The sequence below is a fragment of the Engraulis encrasicolus genome, chromosome 1 (assembly GCF_034702125.1).
Source record: "Engraulis encrasicolus isolate BLACKSEA-1 chromosome 1, IST_EnEncr_1.0, whole genome shotgun sequence".
NCBI classification, from domain to species: domain Eukaryota; kingdom Metazoa; phylum Chordata; class Actinopteri; order Clupeiformes; family Engraulidae; genus Engraulis; species Engraulis encrasicolus.
The window spans coordinates 59,089,863-59,103,668 of NC_085857.1; the positions used below are offsets into that span (position 1 = coordinate 59,089,863).

Consider the following 13,806-nt stretch of genomic DNA (forward strand, 5'->3'; position numbering starts at 1 on the left):
TGTGTGTGTGTGTGTGTGTGTGTGTGTGTGTGTGTGTGTGTGTGTGTGTGTGTGTGTGTGTGTGTGTGTGTGTGTGATACCTTGCTGGTGTGTGGGTGCCACCATGACCATTTGAGGGGCCGGCTGGGGAGTTGCCATGACAACCGTGGTTTGCGGGGCAGGGCTAGCGGTTGGGTAGGGGGCGTGGCTAGCGGCCGGGAAGCTGGAATACTGGGCACTAGGATACTGGCCGGTAGGATACAGTGGCGCCGGGGCTGGAGGTCCGGCAGGGTATTGGGGAGCAGGAGGGGTGTAGGCGGGAGGAGGGACCTTGTCTTTTCCCATTCTGCTGTGAAGAGACACACACACACACACACACACACACACACACACACACACACACACACACACACACACACACACACACACACACACACACACACACACTAATGTTAGTTTGCCCGATAGCAGGGGGGATACAGGGGGGCGGGGCCAGGAGGGCCGGTGTTCTAGAAAACTATCCTACATAGCCCCCTGCGCATGTGCAGAGCATGAAACATCATTTACTGGAATTTTATCCTACATCAGCTGTGGGCAGTACTAGCGGATGAACGGAGTACTTTCGTTGAAAATAAAACACAAATTTTGAATGAGGAATGCACGCAATTGTATTTCTATGTTACCTCCCAACATTTTGGTTAAACAATGCACAAATACGAGACGAAATAGGTCAGTAGCCTCGGCATCTGTAGACATCTTTGCTTTCTATTTTTTCTATTGAGAATATATTCACATAGTTTAGTGGAACAAGATAGTTTATTCTTAGGTCCACATGTAGGGGGCAGAGTAGGCTTTACAACGGCTGTTTTCCCCCCAGAGCAAGCATATCTGTCGTTTCAGGACGTCATCAGGACGTCCTACATTAATATGTTGGCTCGAAGCATATTCTGGTGTTTTTGTTTGGGTTGTAGGTCTAATTGTATGAGTTGTTGGATGTTGCTGAAGCATGTAAGAAGAAGGACATTTTCGGAAAAATCAGGATAAGTTGTTGAACAGACATGTCTGACGTATATGGCTTTGGCAATGTAGGACCGTTCATCAGACATGTCTGACAGAACATCCTACGGTAGGGTAAAATTACAATGTAGGACCAGCAGATTATTGAGACGTTTGGACATGTCTTAAAAATGTGAAAAAAAAGAGTAAACACGAAAAAATGTAGGCCTAAATTGCAATACGCATCACTGTATGTATCTATGTATCAGGATGCACATGTATTGCTATATACAGTCCCAGGAAAAAGTTTGTACACCCTTTGAAATTTCTTACATTTCTGTCAAAATTGGTCATAAAGCATGGTCTGATCTTCCCGGAAATCACAAGAAGGAACAACCAGAGTCTGCTCTAACTAATTCAACCCAGACATTTACAAGTTTACATATTTTCATTGGCCATAAGATGTAAACATTCACAGGACAGAAAGGCATAAGTAAGTACACCCTTGCATTCAATAGGTTTTAACCCTCAGTCGCAATAACCTTAACCAGATGTGTCCTGTAGTTGCAGATCAGATTAACAAAGCAATCTGGATGCATCCTGTCTCCCTCTACTTTACAAAACTGCCCCTCTTCAGCAAGGCTTCTAGGATGTCTGGAGTGAACAGCTTTCTTGACTTCATGCCATATCATCTCAAAAGTTCTTTGTCAGAGCTTTGACTGTGCTATTCCAGGATGTGTATTCCGTTGTTATGATGCAATTCTAAAGTCAACTTGCTTCTAAAACATGGGTTGTTGTCCCATTTCAGCACGCATCTTCTTGTTTGTTTCATCGGTGTGACAGACTACCTCACGTTTTATCTGTAAAATATCTCAATAAACTTCTGAGTTCATTGTTCCACTGATAATAGCAAACTGACAAGGGCCTGAGGCACCAAGGTAGCCGCATATAATGATGCTCCCGCCACCATACTCAAAGGTGGAGATGATGTTTTGGTGAAGGTGTAGTTCTCCAGTTCTCCTCCAAACATGACACAATGTGTTCCCCTGACAAATTCAACTTTGGTTTCAACGTTGGTCTACAGAATATTTAGCACTAATTTTATGAAGCATATACATGCTTTTTCGCAAACCTCAAAGGTGCAGCAATATTTTTTTGGACAGAAACCCCATTAATTTTAGATTGGCAGAATGAACCCCATTTTTAGTTATTCTTGGTTACATCTCCACTTCCGAGTATGGTGGCGGGAGCATCATTATATGCGGCTACCTTGCTGCCTCAGGCCTTTGAAAGTTTGCTATTATCAGTGGAGCAATGAACTCAAGTTTATTGTGATATTTTACAGAAAAAAACGTGAGGAAGTCTGTCACACAGTTGAAGCACATAAGAGGATGGGTGCTGAAATGTGACGACAACCCATACTTTAGAAGCAAATCGACATTAGAATGGCTTCATAACAATGAAATACACATTCTGGAATAGTCCAGTCAAAGCCCTGACTAAAAACAATTGAGATTATATGGCATGAAGTCAATAAAGCTTTGCACTCCAGACATCCCAGAAACCTTGCTGACGAGAAGCAGTTCTCTAAAGAAGAGGGAGACAAGATACATCCAGATTGTTTTGTTAATCTGATATGCAACTACAGGACAAGTCCGGTTGAGGATATCAGTTCAGTTCAGTTCAGTTCAACTTTATTGGTACCCGAAGGTAAACTGGGTTTGCAGTATAAAAGAGAAGATGGCTGTCCTTACATCAGAACCACAAGACACATGACACATAAACATGGAGTCTAAAAAACACATGTAGGCTTCACAAGGAAATAAATAAAAATGTTTGACATTTGACTGAAAAATACACATACAACATATACACGGTGGAGGGGGGGTGGGGGACCATGGCAGAAGTGACACCACACTCCTGGCGCAGCTAAAGTGCAAAGAGCATTTTTACAAATACATTTTTTATTTTATTTTACATCTTGTTTAGCAAAGTAATTGCAGCTGGGACAAAACTGCTTTTGAACCTATTGGTTCTGCAACCAGGAACTACCAGCCTCCGTCCAGAGGGGAGGTACTGGAACTCACTATGCAAAGGGTGTCGGCTATCATCTAGGATAGCCATTGCTATCCGCTGTAGTTGCTTTGCATACAGGGAAGAAGGGTGCAGCTGTGGTTCACCAATCAGTTTACTTGACCACTTAACAATTTGGTATAGGCGGTTCTTGTGTGTAAGGGGGACATTGCCAAACCATGAAGCTAAAGAAAAAGACAAAATTGATTCAATAAAGGAACGATAAAACAAAATCATCATGGACTTATCAACATTAAACTGGCAAAGCTTCCTCAAGCAGTGTAAACGCTGTTTAACTAACTGTGCAACTAACTGAGGGTTAAAACCTATTTAATGCAAGGGTGTACTTACTTATGCCTTGTGTGACAGAGGTCATCTTGCACCTGTTCACCCCCCTCGGGGATCGAACGTTCGACCTCGTCAACTACAACGGTTCGGCAATGGGAGACACAGTACGATACCGCTGGGCCAAGAGACTAGTCTCTCGGCCCAACGGCACGAGACTGTATGAGGCTATCGGAGGGAGGTTTACCAACGTTCCACGCCAACTCTGTGCTAGTTAGCCTCCGTTACACTCTCCCCCTTAAACCTCACTCCCATCCGGGTCACGGCACCACTGTGACGGAGGTCATCTTGCACCTGTTCACCCCCCTCGGGGATCGAACGTGCGACCTCGTCAACTACAACGGTTCGGCAATGGGAGACACAGTACGATACCGCTGGGCCAAGAGACTAGTCTCTCGGCCCAACGGCACGAGACTGTATGAGGCTATCGGAGGGAGGTTTACCAACGTTCCACGCCAACTCTGTGCTAGTTAGCCTCCGTTACACTTGCTGTCCTGTGAATGTTATAGCCTTATGGCCAATAAAAATATGATAACATGTAAATGTTTGTGTGGAATTAGTTAAAGCAGACTCTGATTGTTCCTTCTTGAGATTTCCGGGAAGATCAGACCATGTTTTATGATAAATTTTGACTGAAATGTAAGAAATTTCAAAGGGTGTACAAACTTTTCCCTGGGACTGTATATTATATCGTAATCCTTGTATCAGGATGTGTATTGTAACGTGAGGTGGTTGACAATACCCACCCCCAGTCCATGCATATGTATCCCAACCCTAAACCACGAGGTTTGAATCCAGCCTACATGTAACATGTATCACAGTAAAATGTATCGCTACTCTGATAGGGCAGCTATGGCTTTAATGTCCATGATGACCCGGTTTCGAATCCGGCCTGGATTACATCCCAACCCTACCATATTGACACCAAAGCCTTGCAAAACCAAGAGCTGAGCAAAGTCACCACCACACATACCAATCAGGTCCACTGCTATCCCTTCCCACTAACACCTCCACACTCTACAGGCCTGCAAGACCAGGTCCAAATTACACAACATACTCCACTAAACCAAATTTTCTTATACTTGAAAAATAACTATTATCAATATTGGCAATTGAAAACCAAAACACAAAGCAAGATGCAATGCTATCTGTCCCTAAACAGAGAGTATGCACTTGCAAACTATCTAACTCAAATCAAAGACCCTATCTTGAGAAAAATATTGACGAAATACAGACTCAGTGAACACCGCCTGGCCATTGAAACCGGCCGACATAAAAAAGACTGGCTTCCCAGAGAAGAACGTTTTTGCAGACAATGCACTGACAATATTGTTGAAACCGAGCTTCACTTCCTAACCGAATGCAACAAATTTAAAAATATCCGTGAAATCTTCTTCCAAAAATTTGAGCAGAAAAATTTCACTTCCCTCCCAACCCAGAACAAACTCCCATTTATCATGGGTGAACAAGAACTGAGTTGTTTCTTGTCAGCCCAATACATTTTCACATGCCACCAGCAGAGGGACAATGAGTGATACTGTATATTATATTATAATATACTGTATATTATATGTATTCTTTAAATACCTTATGCTTATATGCTCAAACATTCACTGAAACACACTCAAAGACTGTGGATGGACATACGCGTGCACCCAAGCATGCACACGGAAACACACACAAACAAACTGAGACACGCGTGCACACACACACACACTCTATATGCGCACACACACACTCTATATGCGCGCACACACACACACACACACACACACACACACACACACACACACACACACACACACACACACACACACACACACACACACACACACACACACACACACACACACACACAACGAACACACAAACACACAAATGGTATAATTTTATTATGTCTTACTGTTCCTATTATTGTTGTCTTATATATGTTACAGCTAGGGCCAGAAATATTTGGACAGCAACACAATTCTCATCCTTGTCCACCCTATACCCCACCACAATGAATTTGAAATAGAACAAACAAGATGTGCATTAACTGTAGACTCTTAGCGTTAATATGAGGGTGTTAAAATCCAAATCGCATTAACAGGAAAGAAATAGCAACATGTTTTGTGTGTGGTGCCCACTTTTCAAGGGATCAAAAGTAATTGGACAGTAGGCTGCTCAGCTATTCTCCAGTCAGATGTGTGTTATTCCCTTACTACACCATCACCAAGATGTCAACAAAAGGTCCTAGAGTTCATTTAAAGTGTTTCATTTGCATTTCCATATATTTTTACGGAATCTCCATGAGATCCTAAGTCCACCTGTCACTATCAGTGATGCAAGCCATCATAAGGTTGAAAAAAATCAAAAGAAACCCATTTGAGAGATGGGGAAACATTGAATGTGATCAATTCAAGAGTTCAGAATATTGGAAAAAGGAATTTTCAGAGCAACACCAAATTACCTGGCAGACATGGAAAGCAAATGCTGTGAATGACAGACATTATTCTGTATGTGGTGAACAAAAACCCATCTCCCAGCAGTTGGCCAGATGTAGAACAGTGTCCAAGAGGACGGTGGATACATGTCCAAGGCAACAATCAAGAAAAAGATCAAGAACATTCAGGAACACTTCACCACAGGAAATACAGAGGGTTCACTAAAAGATGTAAATAATTGATTGCATCAGAAATAGCAATACCAGATTCGGCTTTGCCAAACAACGTCTAAAAAAGACTTTATAGGTCTTGAGCTACATCCTTTGGACAGAGGAGACAAAAAATAATCGTGTACAAGAGTAATGGGAAGAGTATGGAGAAGGAAAGGAACTGCTCATGATTCAAAGCATACCACCCAATCAGTGAATCATGGTGGTGGCAGTGTCATGGTATGGGCATGCATATCTGTCAATACGATTTTCCCCTTGTATTTATTGATGATGATGACTACCGACAAAAGCCACAGGATGAATTCTGAAGATTTTCAGGCTATATTATCATGTCATATTAAACCTAATGGTTCTGACCTCATTGGACAATGCTTCACAGTGCAGATGGACAATGACCCAAAGCTTCATGGGAAAGCCACTAAGCCATTTCTACCCCAAAAAAGTGGAATATTATGCAATGGCCCAGTCAATCACCTCACCTGAGTACCATTGAGCAAGAATTTCACTTGCTGGAGGCCAAACTGAAGGGAAAATACCCTAAGAATAAGCAGGAACTGAAGACTGTTGTAATAGAGAGCTCACTATAGCATCACCAGGGATAAAACCCAGTGTCTATTGATGTCTATGGATTGCAAATTACAGGCTGTAACTGACTGAAAAGTATTTGCAACCAAATAATTAAAAATTGAACGTTTGATGTATAAATACTAGACTGTCCAATTACTTTTGGTCCCTTAAAAATTGGGAGGCACTGATAGAAAATGTCATAATTCCCTCACAGTTCACCCGATTTGGACGCAAACACCCTCATATTAAAGCTGAAAGTCTGCTGCTAATGTACATCTCATTTGTTTCATCTCAAATCCATTGAGATGGTGTACAGCGCCAAAAAGATGCAAATTGTGCAGATGTCCAAATATTTATGGCCCTAACTGTATGTACCATGCTTTGGCAATACAAAGTTTCTTTTGTCATACCAATAAAGCACTTTTGAATTGAATTGAATTGAGAGAGAGAGAGAGAGAGAGAGAGAGAGAGAGAGAGAGAGAGAGAGAGAGAGAGAGAGAGAGAGAGAGAGAGAGAGAGAGAGAGAGAGAGAGAGAGAGATATGTAATGAGTACCCAGGTTTGAGTCCAGCCTGGGTCATATCCCAACCCTGCCCCATCTCTCTCACCCACTCTCTTCATTGTCTTATCCATAATATGCCCCATGGCATGAGGTTTGCATCCAGTCTGGGTCATATCCTAACCCTACCCCATCTCTCTCACTTGAATCCTACCTAGGTCAAACACCAAATGGTAAATGGAATGCATTTATATAGCGCCTTTCCGCTCCTTCAAGCAGTCAAAGCACTTTAGATTGTATGCCTCACATTCACCCATTCACACTCTCATTCACACACCGGTGGCAGTGGCTACCATGCAGGGCACCACCCTGCCATCAGGAGCAACTTGGGGTTAGGAATCTTGCGCAAGGACACATCAATGGGGTCAGGCAGAGCAGGGCTCGAACTTGCAACCTTTTGTTTGTCGAATAGACTACAACCTGAGCCACCACTAACCCAAGGGTCCCAATTGGTCAAAAATCGACCCTAATCCATGAAGTTTGAGTGAGTCTGATCTGGGTGAAATACCAACCCTACTCCATGTTGACCCAGGTTTGAGTCTGACGCAGGCCATATACCAACCCTAATCCATCACTCTCTCCCACACACTTCCTGTCTCCCCATTCAACTGTTCTGTCTCAATAAAAGCTAAAATTCCCAAAAATAAACATAATGAAAAAACTGATATGGAAGCAGATGAAGAGCTCTTTTCCTGTAGCCCTGCATTCCTCTTTGAAGGAAATCATTAAATATGCACACACACACACACACACACACACACACACACACACACACACACACACACACACACACACACACACACACACACACACACACACACACACACACACACACTGACGTATGCACAGTGACCCAGTTTACATAGTTGCCAAACGAGTGTTTCCCATTGAACCCTTCCCACCCCAAAACCTGTTCCACTAAACACACACACACACACACACACACACACACAAACACAACACAACACAACCTGTTCCGCAAGCCCCAAGCACCCGCACAGACCTAGCGACGTCATAATGGGAGTCAACAAATGAGTATTTTATCAGTGTGTGTGTGTGTGTGTGTGTGTGTGTGTGTGTGTGTGTGTGTGTGTGTGTGTGTGTGTGTGTGTATGTGTGTGTGTGTGTGTGTGTACTGCACCAATCTACCTTCGTGAGGTCACTGATATTGGAGCCCACCTCCTTATCAGTGAGTCATGCCTATGCCTATGCCAACCAAGCCTACCTGTAAAAAGTGCTCTCTCACCGTTTTGGAGATGTGTCAATCACAACCACCACGTCCTCTGACGTGAATAGCCTACCATCTCCCCATGTTTTGAACATAGTCAAGCCTTGCAGTGTCAGTTTTTTTTTTAAACCTGGAAAAGTCCTGTAGACCCATCCAAATGTAACGCAAAAGTAACGACTAAGGACAAAAGTTCCTTTCCACGGGGGATAACTAAGTAAAGTAAGGCACTGGGCCCTACTTTTTTGAAAAGGTAACAAATAACGAGCACACACTACTTTTAAAAAGCTGACTACGCAATAGCCACTGGTGACCATAGGACCACCAGTTGCCAAACTGGCTTTGAGATAGAATGATATGTGCACCTCATGGTTGTAATTTTAGGTGTGGATGGTGGGGACATGTCCATACCACTTTTGAGATCACAAACATAATGCAAAAATAGCTAACTTGAACAATTTGCCATTGTAATGTCCCCACCACTTTCCAAGCCAAACCTACACCTTTGTCTCTACCTGCAGCTAATTAAGCATTAACTAATAACATTTAGCCGACACACAACTAAATAACATTTACATCAATTAAGAGTCAATTTAATTCATAACTTTGAGATGAATTACATCTCAAATTGCATCTGAGCAATCCTGAATCTGAATATGAACGGCGGCTATAATCTATATTTATAATAGGCCAGTAAGCAAAATTGATAACTCCATCCGTAACAAATCCACACATAAATATTTTATGACAACATTAATGTTTGTTATTTGTGTGTAACTGCAGCCAATCTAGCTATTAATTAGGAATGTAGTAAATATATGTACACTGGTCACACAGTATAAAATATATTAGCTAAGTCATTGCTAAATGATATCAGGCAATTCTGCCTGACATAGTCCAAGATGAACAACAATGGTGATGTCGTTTGTAGCTCAATGGCTAGCAAATTAACTGCCGATGCCATCCATGACTATCTTTCTATTGCTAAATGATGCCACTGCCATCATTGGCTGACCTAGCTACGGCTAAATGGTGGAAATGCTATCCGTGGCTAATCTACCTATGGCTAAAATAATGGGAAAGGTTATCAGTGGCTAACCTAGCTACATCTAAATGATGTCAATGCTATCCGTGGCTGACCTAGCTATTACTAATTGATGACAATACTATTAGTAGTTAACCAATGATAATGACATCAGTTGCTAAAATTGCTAGTGCTACTGGGCAATGCTATTGCAAAATGGCAAAACAACCCAACACAGAGAGACAAACCATAGGTATGCAATGGCAGACAGACCCAAAATTAATCATATGAAGCATATTGATGAAACATATTGTTGATTGCTATACAAAGCCTCACCAGCCAGAAAAATATAATACCACCATTATACTCTACAATGACGCAAACAGCAAGACCATTTTGAAATAGGCCTAGTCTATGAACACACACACACACACACACAGAGACACAGAGAGAGAGAGAGAGAGAGAGAGAGAGAGAGAGAGAGAGAAGCATATCCCAATCCCAAGGTAAGCGTGAGTATAATTTCATATTAGTCCATCTAATTAAGTTAGAAGGAAAGTACTCCAAGAGAAATCATGATGATGAGAAGGTGACTTACCTGTAGGCTGTAGGAAGATGAGATGCAGTGTTCGGGCGGAGGGCAAGAGGTAGGCTATGTCCCGAGAAAACCCGCCAAGCAAGAAACACATTCCTTCACAAACACTCACTTACACACACGCATGCACACACGCATGCACGCACGCACGCACGCACACACACACACACACACACGCACACACTGACACGCACACACACGTACATCCATTCATATTAAACCTAACAATAGCTAAAGAATGCTAAGCTGTGCCCAAACCTAAACAATCCCTAAGATTAACCTGTTTGTGAGGAAAGGTGTTTACACTTTTACTTTCAACAGTAACAACAAAACCACGCCAGCAAAAAAGGGGTGAAATCATGTGGGGTCCAGAATTTGGGCCCCACATGGAGCGAGGGTCCCACCTTGTTGGTGTGCTCCAATAGCAGTGGCCTCACGAAGGTAGATTGATTGGTGCAGTACACACACACACACAGACACAGACACAGACACAGACACAGACACACCCACACACACACACAGACACAGACACAGACACAGACACAGACACACCCACACACCCACACACACACACACACACTATGCACATTCTTTCCATGTTCACCTCATCATGACACAGAATAACATTGGCACACACCCAGAAAGAATGAAAATAGAGATTCACTAAACAAACAAACACACACACACACACACACACACACACACACACACACACACACACACACACACACACACACACACACACACACACACACACACACACACACACATGACTATGAACTGCAGTAGTTCCCAAACTGTAATCTACTGGGACCCCATTTTGGACTTAAGGTGCACCGTGTTTTAGTAGTTTGTTTCCAGAATTCATGCTGCCCATTCACACATGTTACCTGATTCACAAATATTTACCACCACCATCAAATTCTAAGTATTCATTATGACTGGGAAAATTGCACTTTATTATATGAAAAGGGGGATCTTCTCCATGGTCCACCATTTTGAATTTCCAGAAACAGACATTTTTAGCTGCAAAACTTATGGTTTATGTACCTGTGTCATCTTCTCCCTGTTGGGTTGAGGGGGAACTCAGTGAGCTGGACGGGGTGCTCCTCGGGCACCACACGGAGCGCGTTTTAGAAAATGTGGTGCAGTGTTAATTTCGTCAACCATGACTATGACTAAAATATTTCGTCAATGCCCTTTTTTGATTTTCGTCATTTAGACTAAGACTAAGACTAAATTGGAAAGGCAATGACTAAAATATGACGAAGACTAAAATTGATTTTGGTCATTGTGACTAAGACTAAGACTAGATTTTAAAAAGCTGACGAAATTAACACTGTATTAAATAAAATAGAGAAAAAGAGAACCAGTGTGTGAAGAAGTTTTATTCTGTACAGTGTGATATATGTTAAAAAGAGAAGCAGTGTGCGGAGAAGGTTTATTCTGTACAGTCAATGATATATGTTAAAAGTGTGTGGAGAAGTTCTGTTATGTACAGTGTTGACTAAAATGACGAAAATGACTAAAATTTGACTAAGACTAAAATTGATTTTCGTCATTTAGACTAAGACTAAGACTAAATTGGGAAGGCAATGACTAAAATATGACTAAGACTAAAATTGATTTTCGTCATTGTGACTAAGACTAAGACTAAATTTTAAAAAGCTGACGAAATTAACACTGGTGTGATGCCAGATCTTCTCCATGTCATCCCAGTTAGTGACGACGCCGCGTTCGATGGGATAGTTCAGCGTCAGGACGTCCCTCTTGCTCTGGGCCTCTTTTCCTACCAACAGCCCTGCTCCCTGAACACATAATACATGTATAATTTCACAGGTTTTCTGTAGATTTATGGACATAGAAACCAACAAAATAAAGGCCTATTTCAAATTTAGTGCCTCCAGGTGGTGTTTGTGCATTTATTGGGCTGGAAATCAGCGGTCACATTTGGCAACCCCCTGTCTTCACCTGAGCCACAGACCTCGCACTGTGACCCCGTGAAACATTCGTGGTTAGAAATTGTGTCCAGGACGCAGCATATGGGAGGGATATCTGCTCTGCATTCATGTGTTAAGTCATCGCGGGAACAGATTTTCTGCTGTGCAGCCTGGTAGCTATTGTAGAGTCACTTCGCTGGCATGGAACCTCCTCCATGTTGTCAGTAATCTGCCCTGATTGGCATTTATCTAGCTGACGTGAATTGCGTGTGCAGTCAGGCAGTTCACTCGCTGCTTCAAGTAGGGATCAGCGTTTTTTATGTTTTAGAAAGTCTGTCCACCTGGTTTACCAAGAATTCAACCCCACCTTTCATCAAGCAGATCTCATTGTGGTCACACAAAAATCTGCTTAATTGCAAACATGACCAATGGAGGGGAAGACATTTCAAGCTTCAATAAACCCCTTCCACTTCAATAGACCCCTCCCACCAGCAATCATTTAACAGTACGCATCTGATCTTTGGGCCTGCCTACGATGCAGCAAGGCCAGAATAAAGCTGGTACTCACCTGATATTTGGGCCTGACGATGAAGCAAATCAAATATGACTTCTACTCACCTGACCTTTGGGCCTGCCAACGATCAGAAAATCGAATAAGTTTTGGAGCCCCAGGGGGGGCGTTGAGAAGAATACAGCTGAGTGGGGGCGTGGCTTAGTTCCCATTCGGGGGCATTAGTATTAGTTTTCAATACTAAGGGGGGTGTTGGCAGGCTTATGATGAGGTCAGGGCGGCGTTGGGAGGCTTATGATGGCGTTTGTTCAAAAAAGGTTGGGAAACACTGCTGTAGCCAGTTCTCTGCACATGACTGCTGACCATCTCAAAAATAGCATCAATAGGCTATATTAATACATTTGTTTACATTACATTACATTACATTATACTTTACAGTCTTGTTTATATTGTAACACATTAACTGCTTCTTTCGCTGTGCATATCCAATCCAATTAACTAAAAGCTGTATTACCCCTCAAAGTTTGGGAACTTAAGGGCCAAAACATACCAAGGCGGAACGGAACGGTCACAGGACGGACGCGGTCTTTCTGCTTAGTTTTGGCCGGCGTGCTTTTCTCTGCCTTGCACACTGACAGCGTCGGCGTGCGCGGCCAGTCCTATTCAAAACCCTAGCCACAGCCAAAGCTAGCATGCTACTTTGCCATTCATTTGAATGAGACACCGCCGGTCGCCGGCGTGAAAAATACGCTCGAGTTCTATTTTCCAAATGCAGCGCGGCGCGGAGCCGGCTCCCGCGCCGCTGACGCCCGACTACCGCCGGTTGGTGTGTAAGGACAGATAGGTTTCAATGTATTTTCACCGACGCCGGTAAAAAACGTGGCCGTTCCGCGACGCTTTACCGCCTTGGTGTGTAAGACCCCTAATATTCCATCAACTCATTATCAGTGAGAACAGAAATCGTCCCTATTCTCTATCTGGAGAAGATGAACCATGTCTCATGACGATGTAAGGCACACCGACACAAGGCATGTGCAGTGTGCTGTGCTTTATTTTATGTTTATACATTTCTGAAAATAGGGGCCCATGAGGGTGCAGGGCCCACCGATGAGTCAGTTTTGCGCCGCTAATTATTGGCCTTTTAAGCCAAAAGTGTCGGGGCCCTATTTCTCCCCCATTCCACCCTGCACCAGCACAGCACAGCACAGCACAGCACAGCACAGCACAGCACAGCACAGCACAGCACAGCACAGCACAGCACAGCACAGCACAGCACAGCACAGCACAGCACAGCACAGCACAGCACAGCACAGCACAGCACAGCACAGCACATAAGT

The 13,806-nt window shown here is 43.1% G+C and overlaps 1 protein-coding gene across 1 annotated transcript in view; it reads right to left on the reverse strand.

Moving 5' to 3' along the window:
* Positions 1-10,076, reverse strand: part of LOC134456104 (lipopolysaccharide-induced tumor necrosis factor-alpha factor homolog) — a 14,176-nt gene extending 4,100 nt beyond the window's left edge. Inside the window, exons 1-2 of the mRNA XM_063207541.1 lie at positions 10,022-10,076; positions 81-328 (exon numbers count right to left, since the gene is read on the reverse strand). Of these exons, the coding sequence (XP_063063611.1) occupies positions 81-324 (244 nt within the window). The 5' untranslated portion in view covers positions 325-328; positions 10,022-10,076. The remainder of the gene's footprint in view (positions 1-80; positions 329-10,021) is intronic.
* Positions 10,077-13,806: the final 3,730 nt, after the last annotated feature.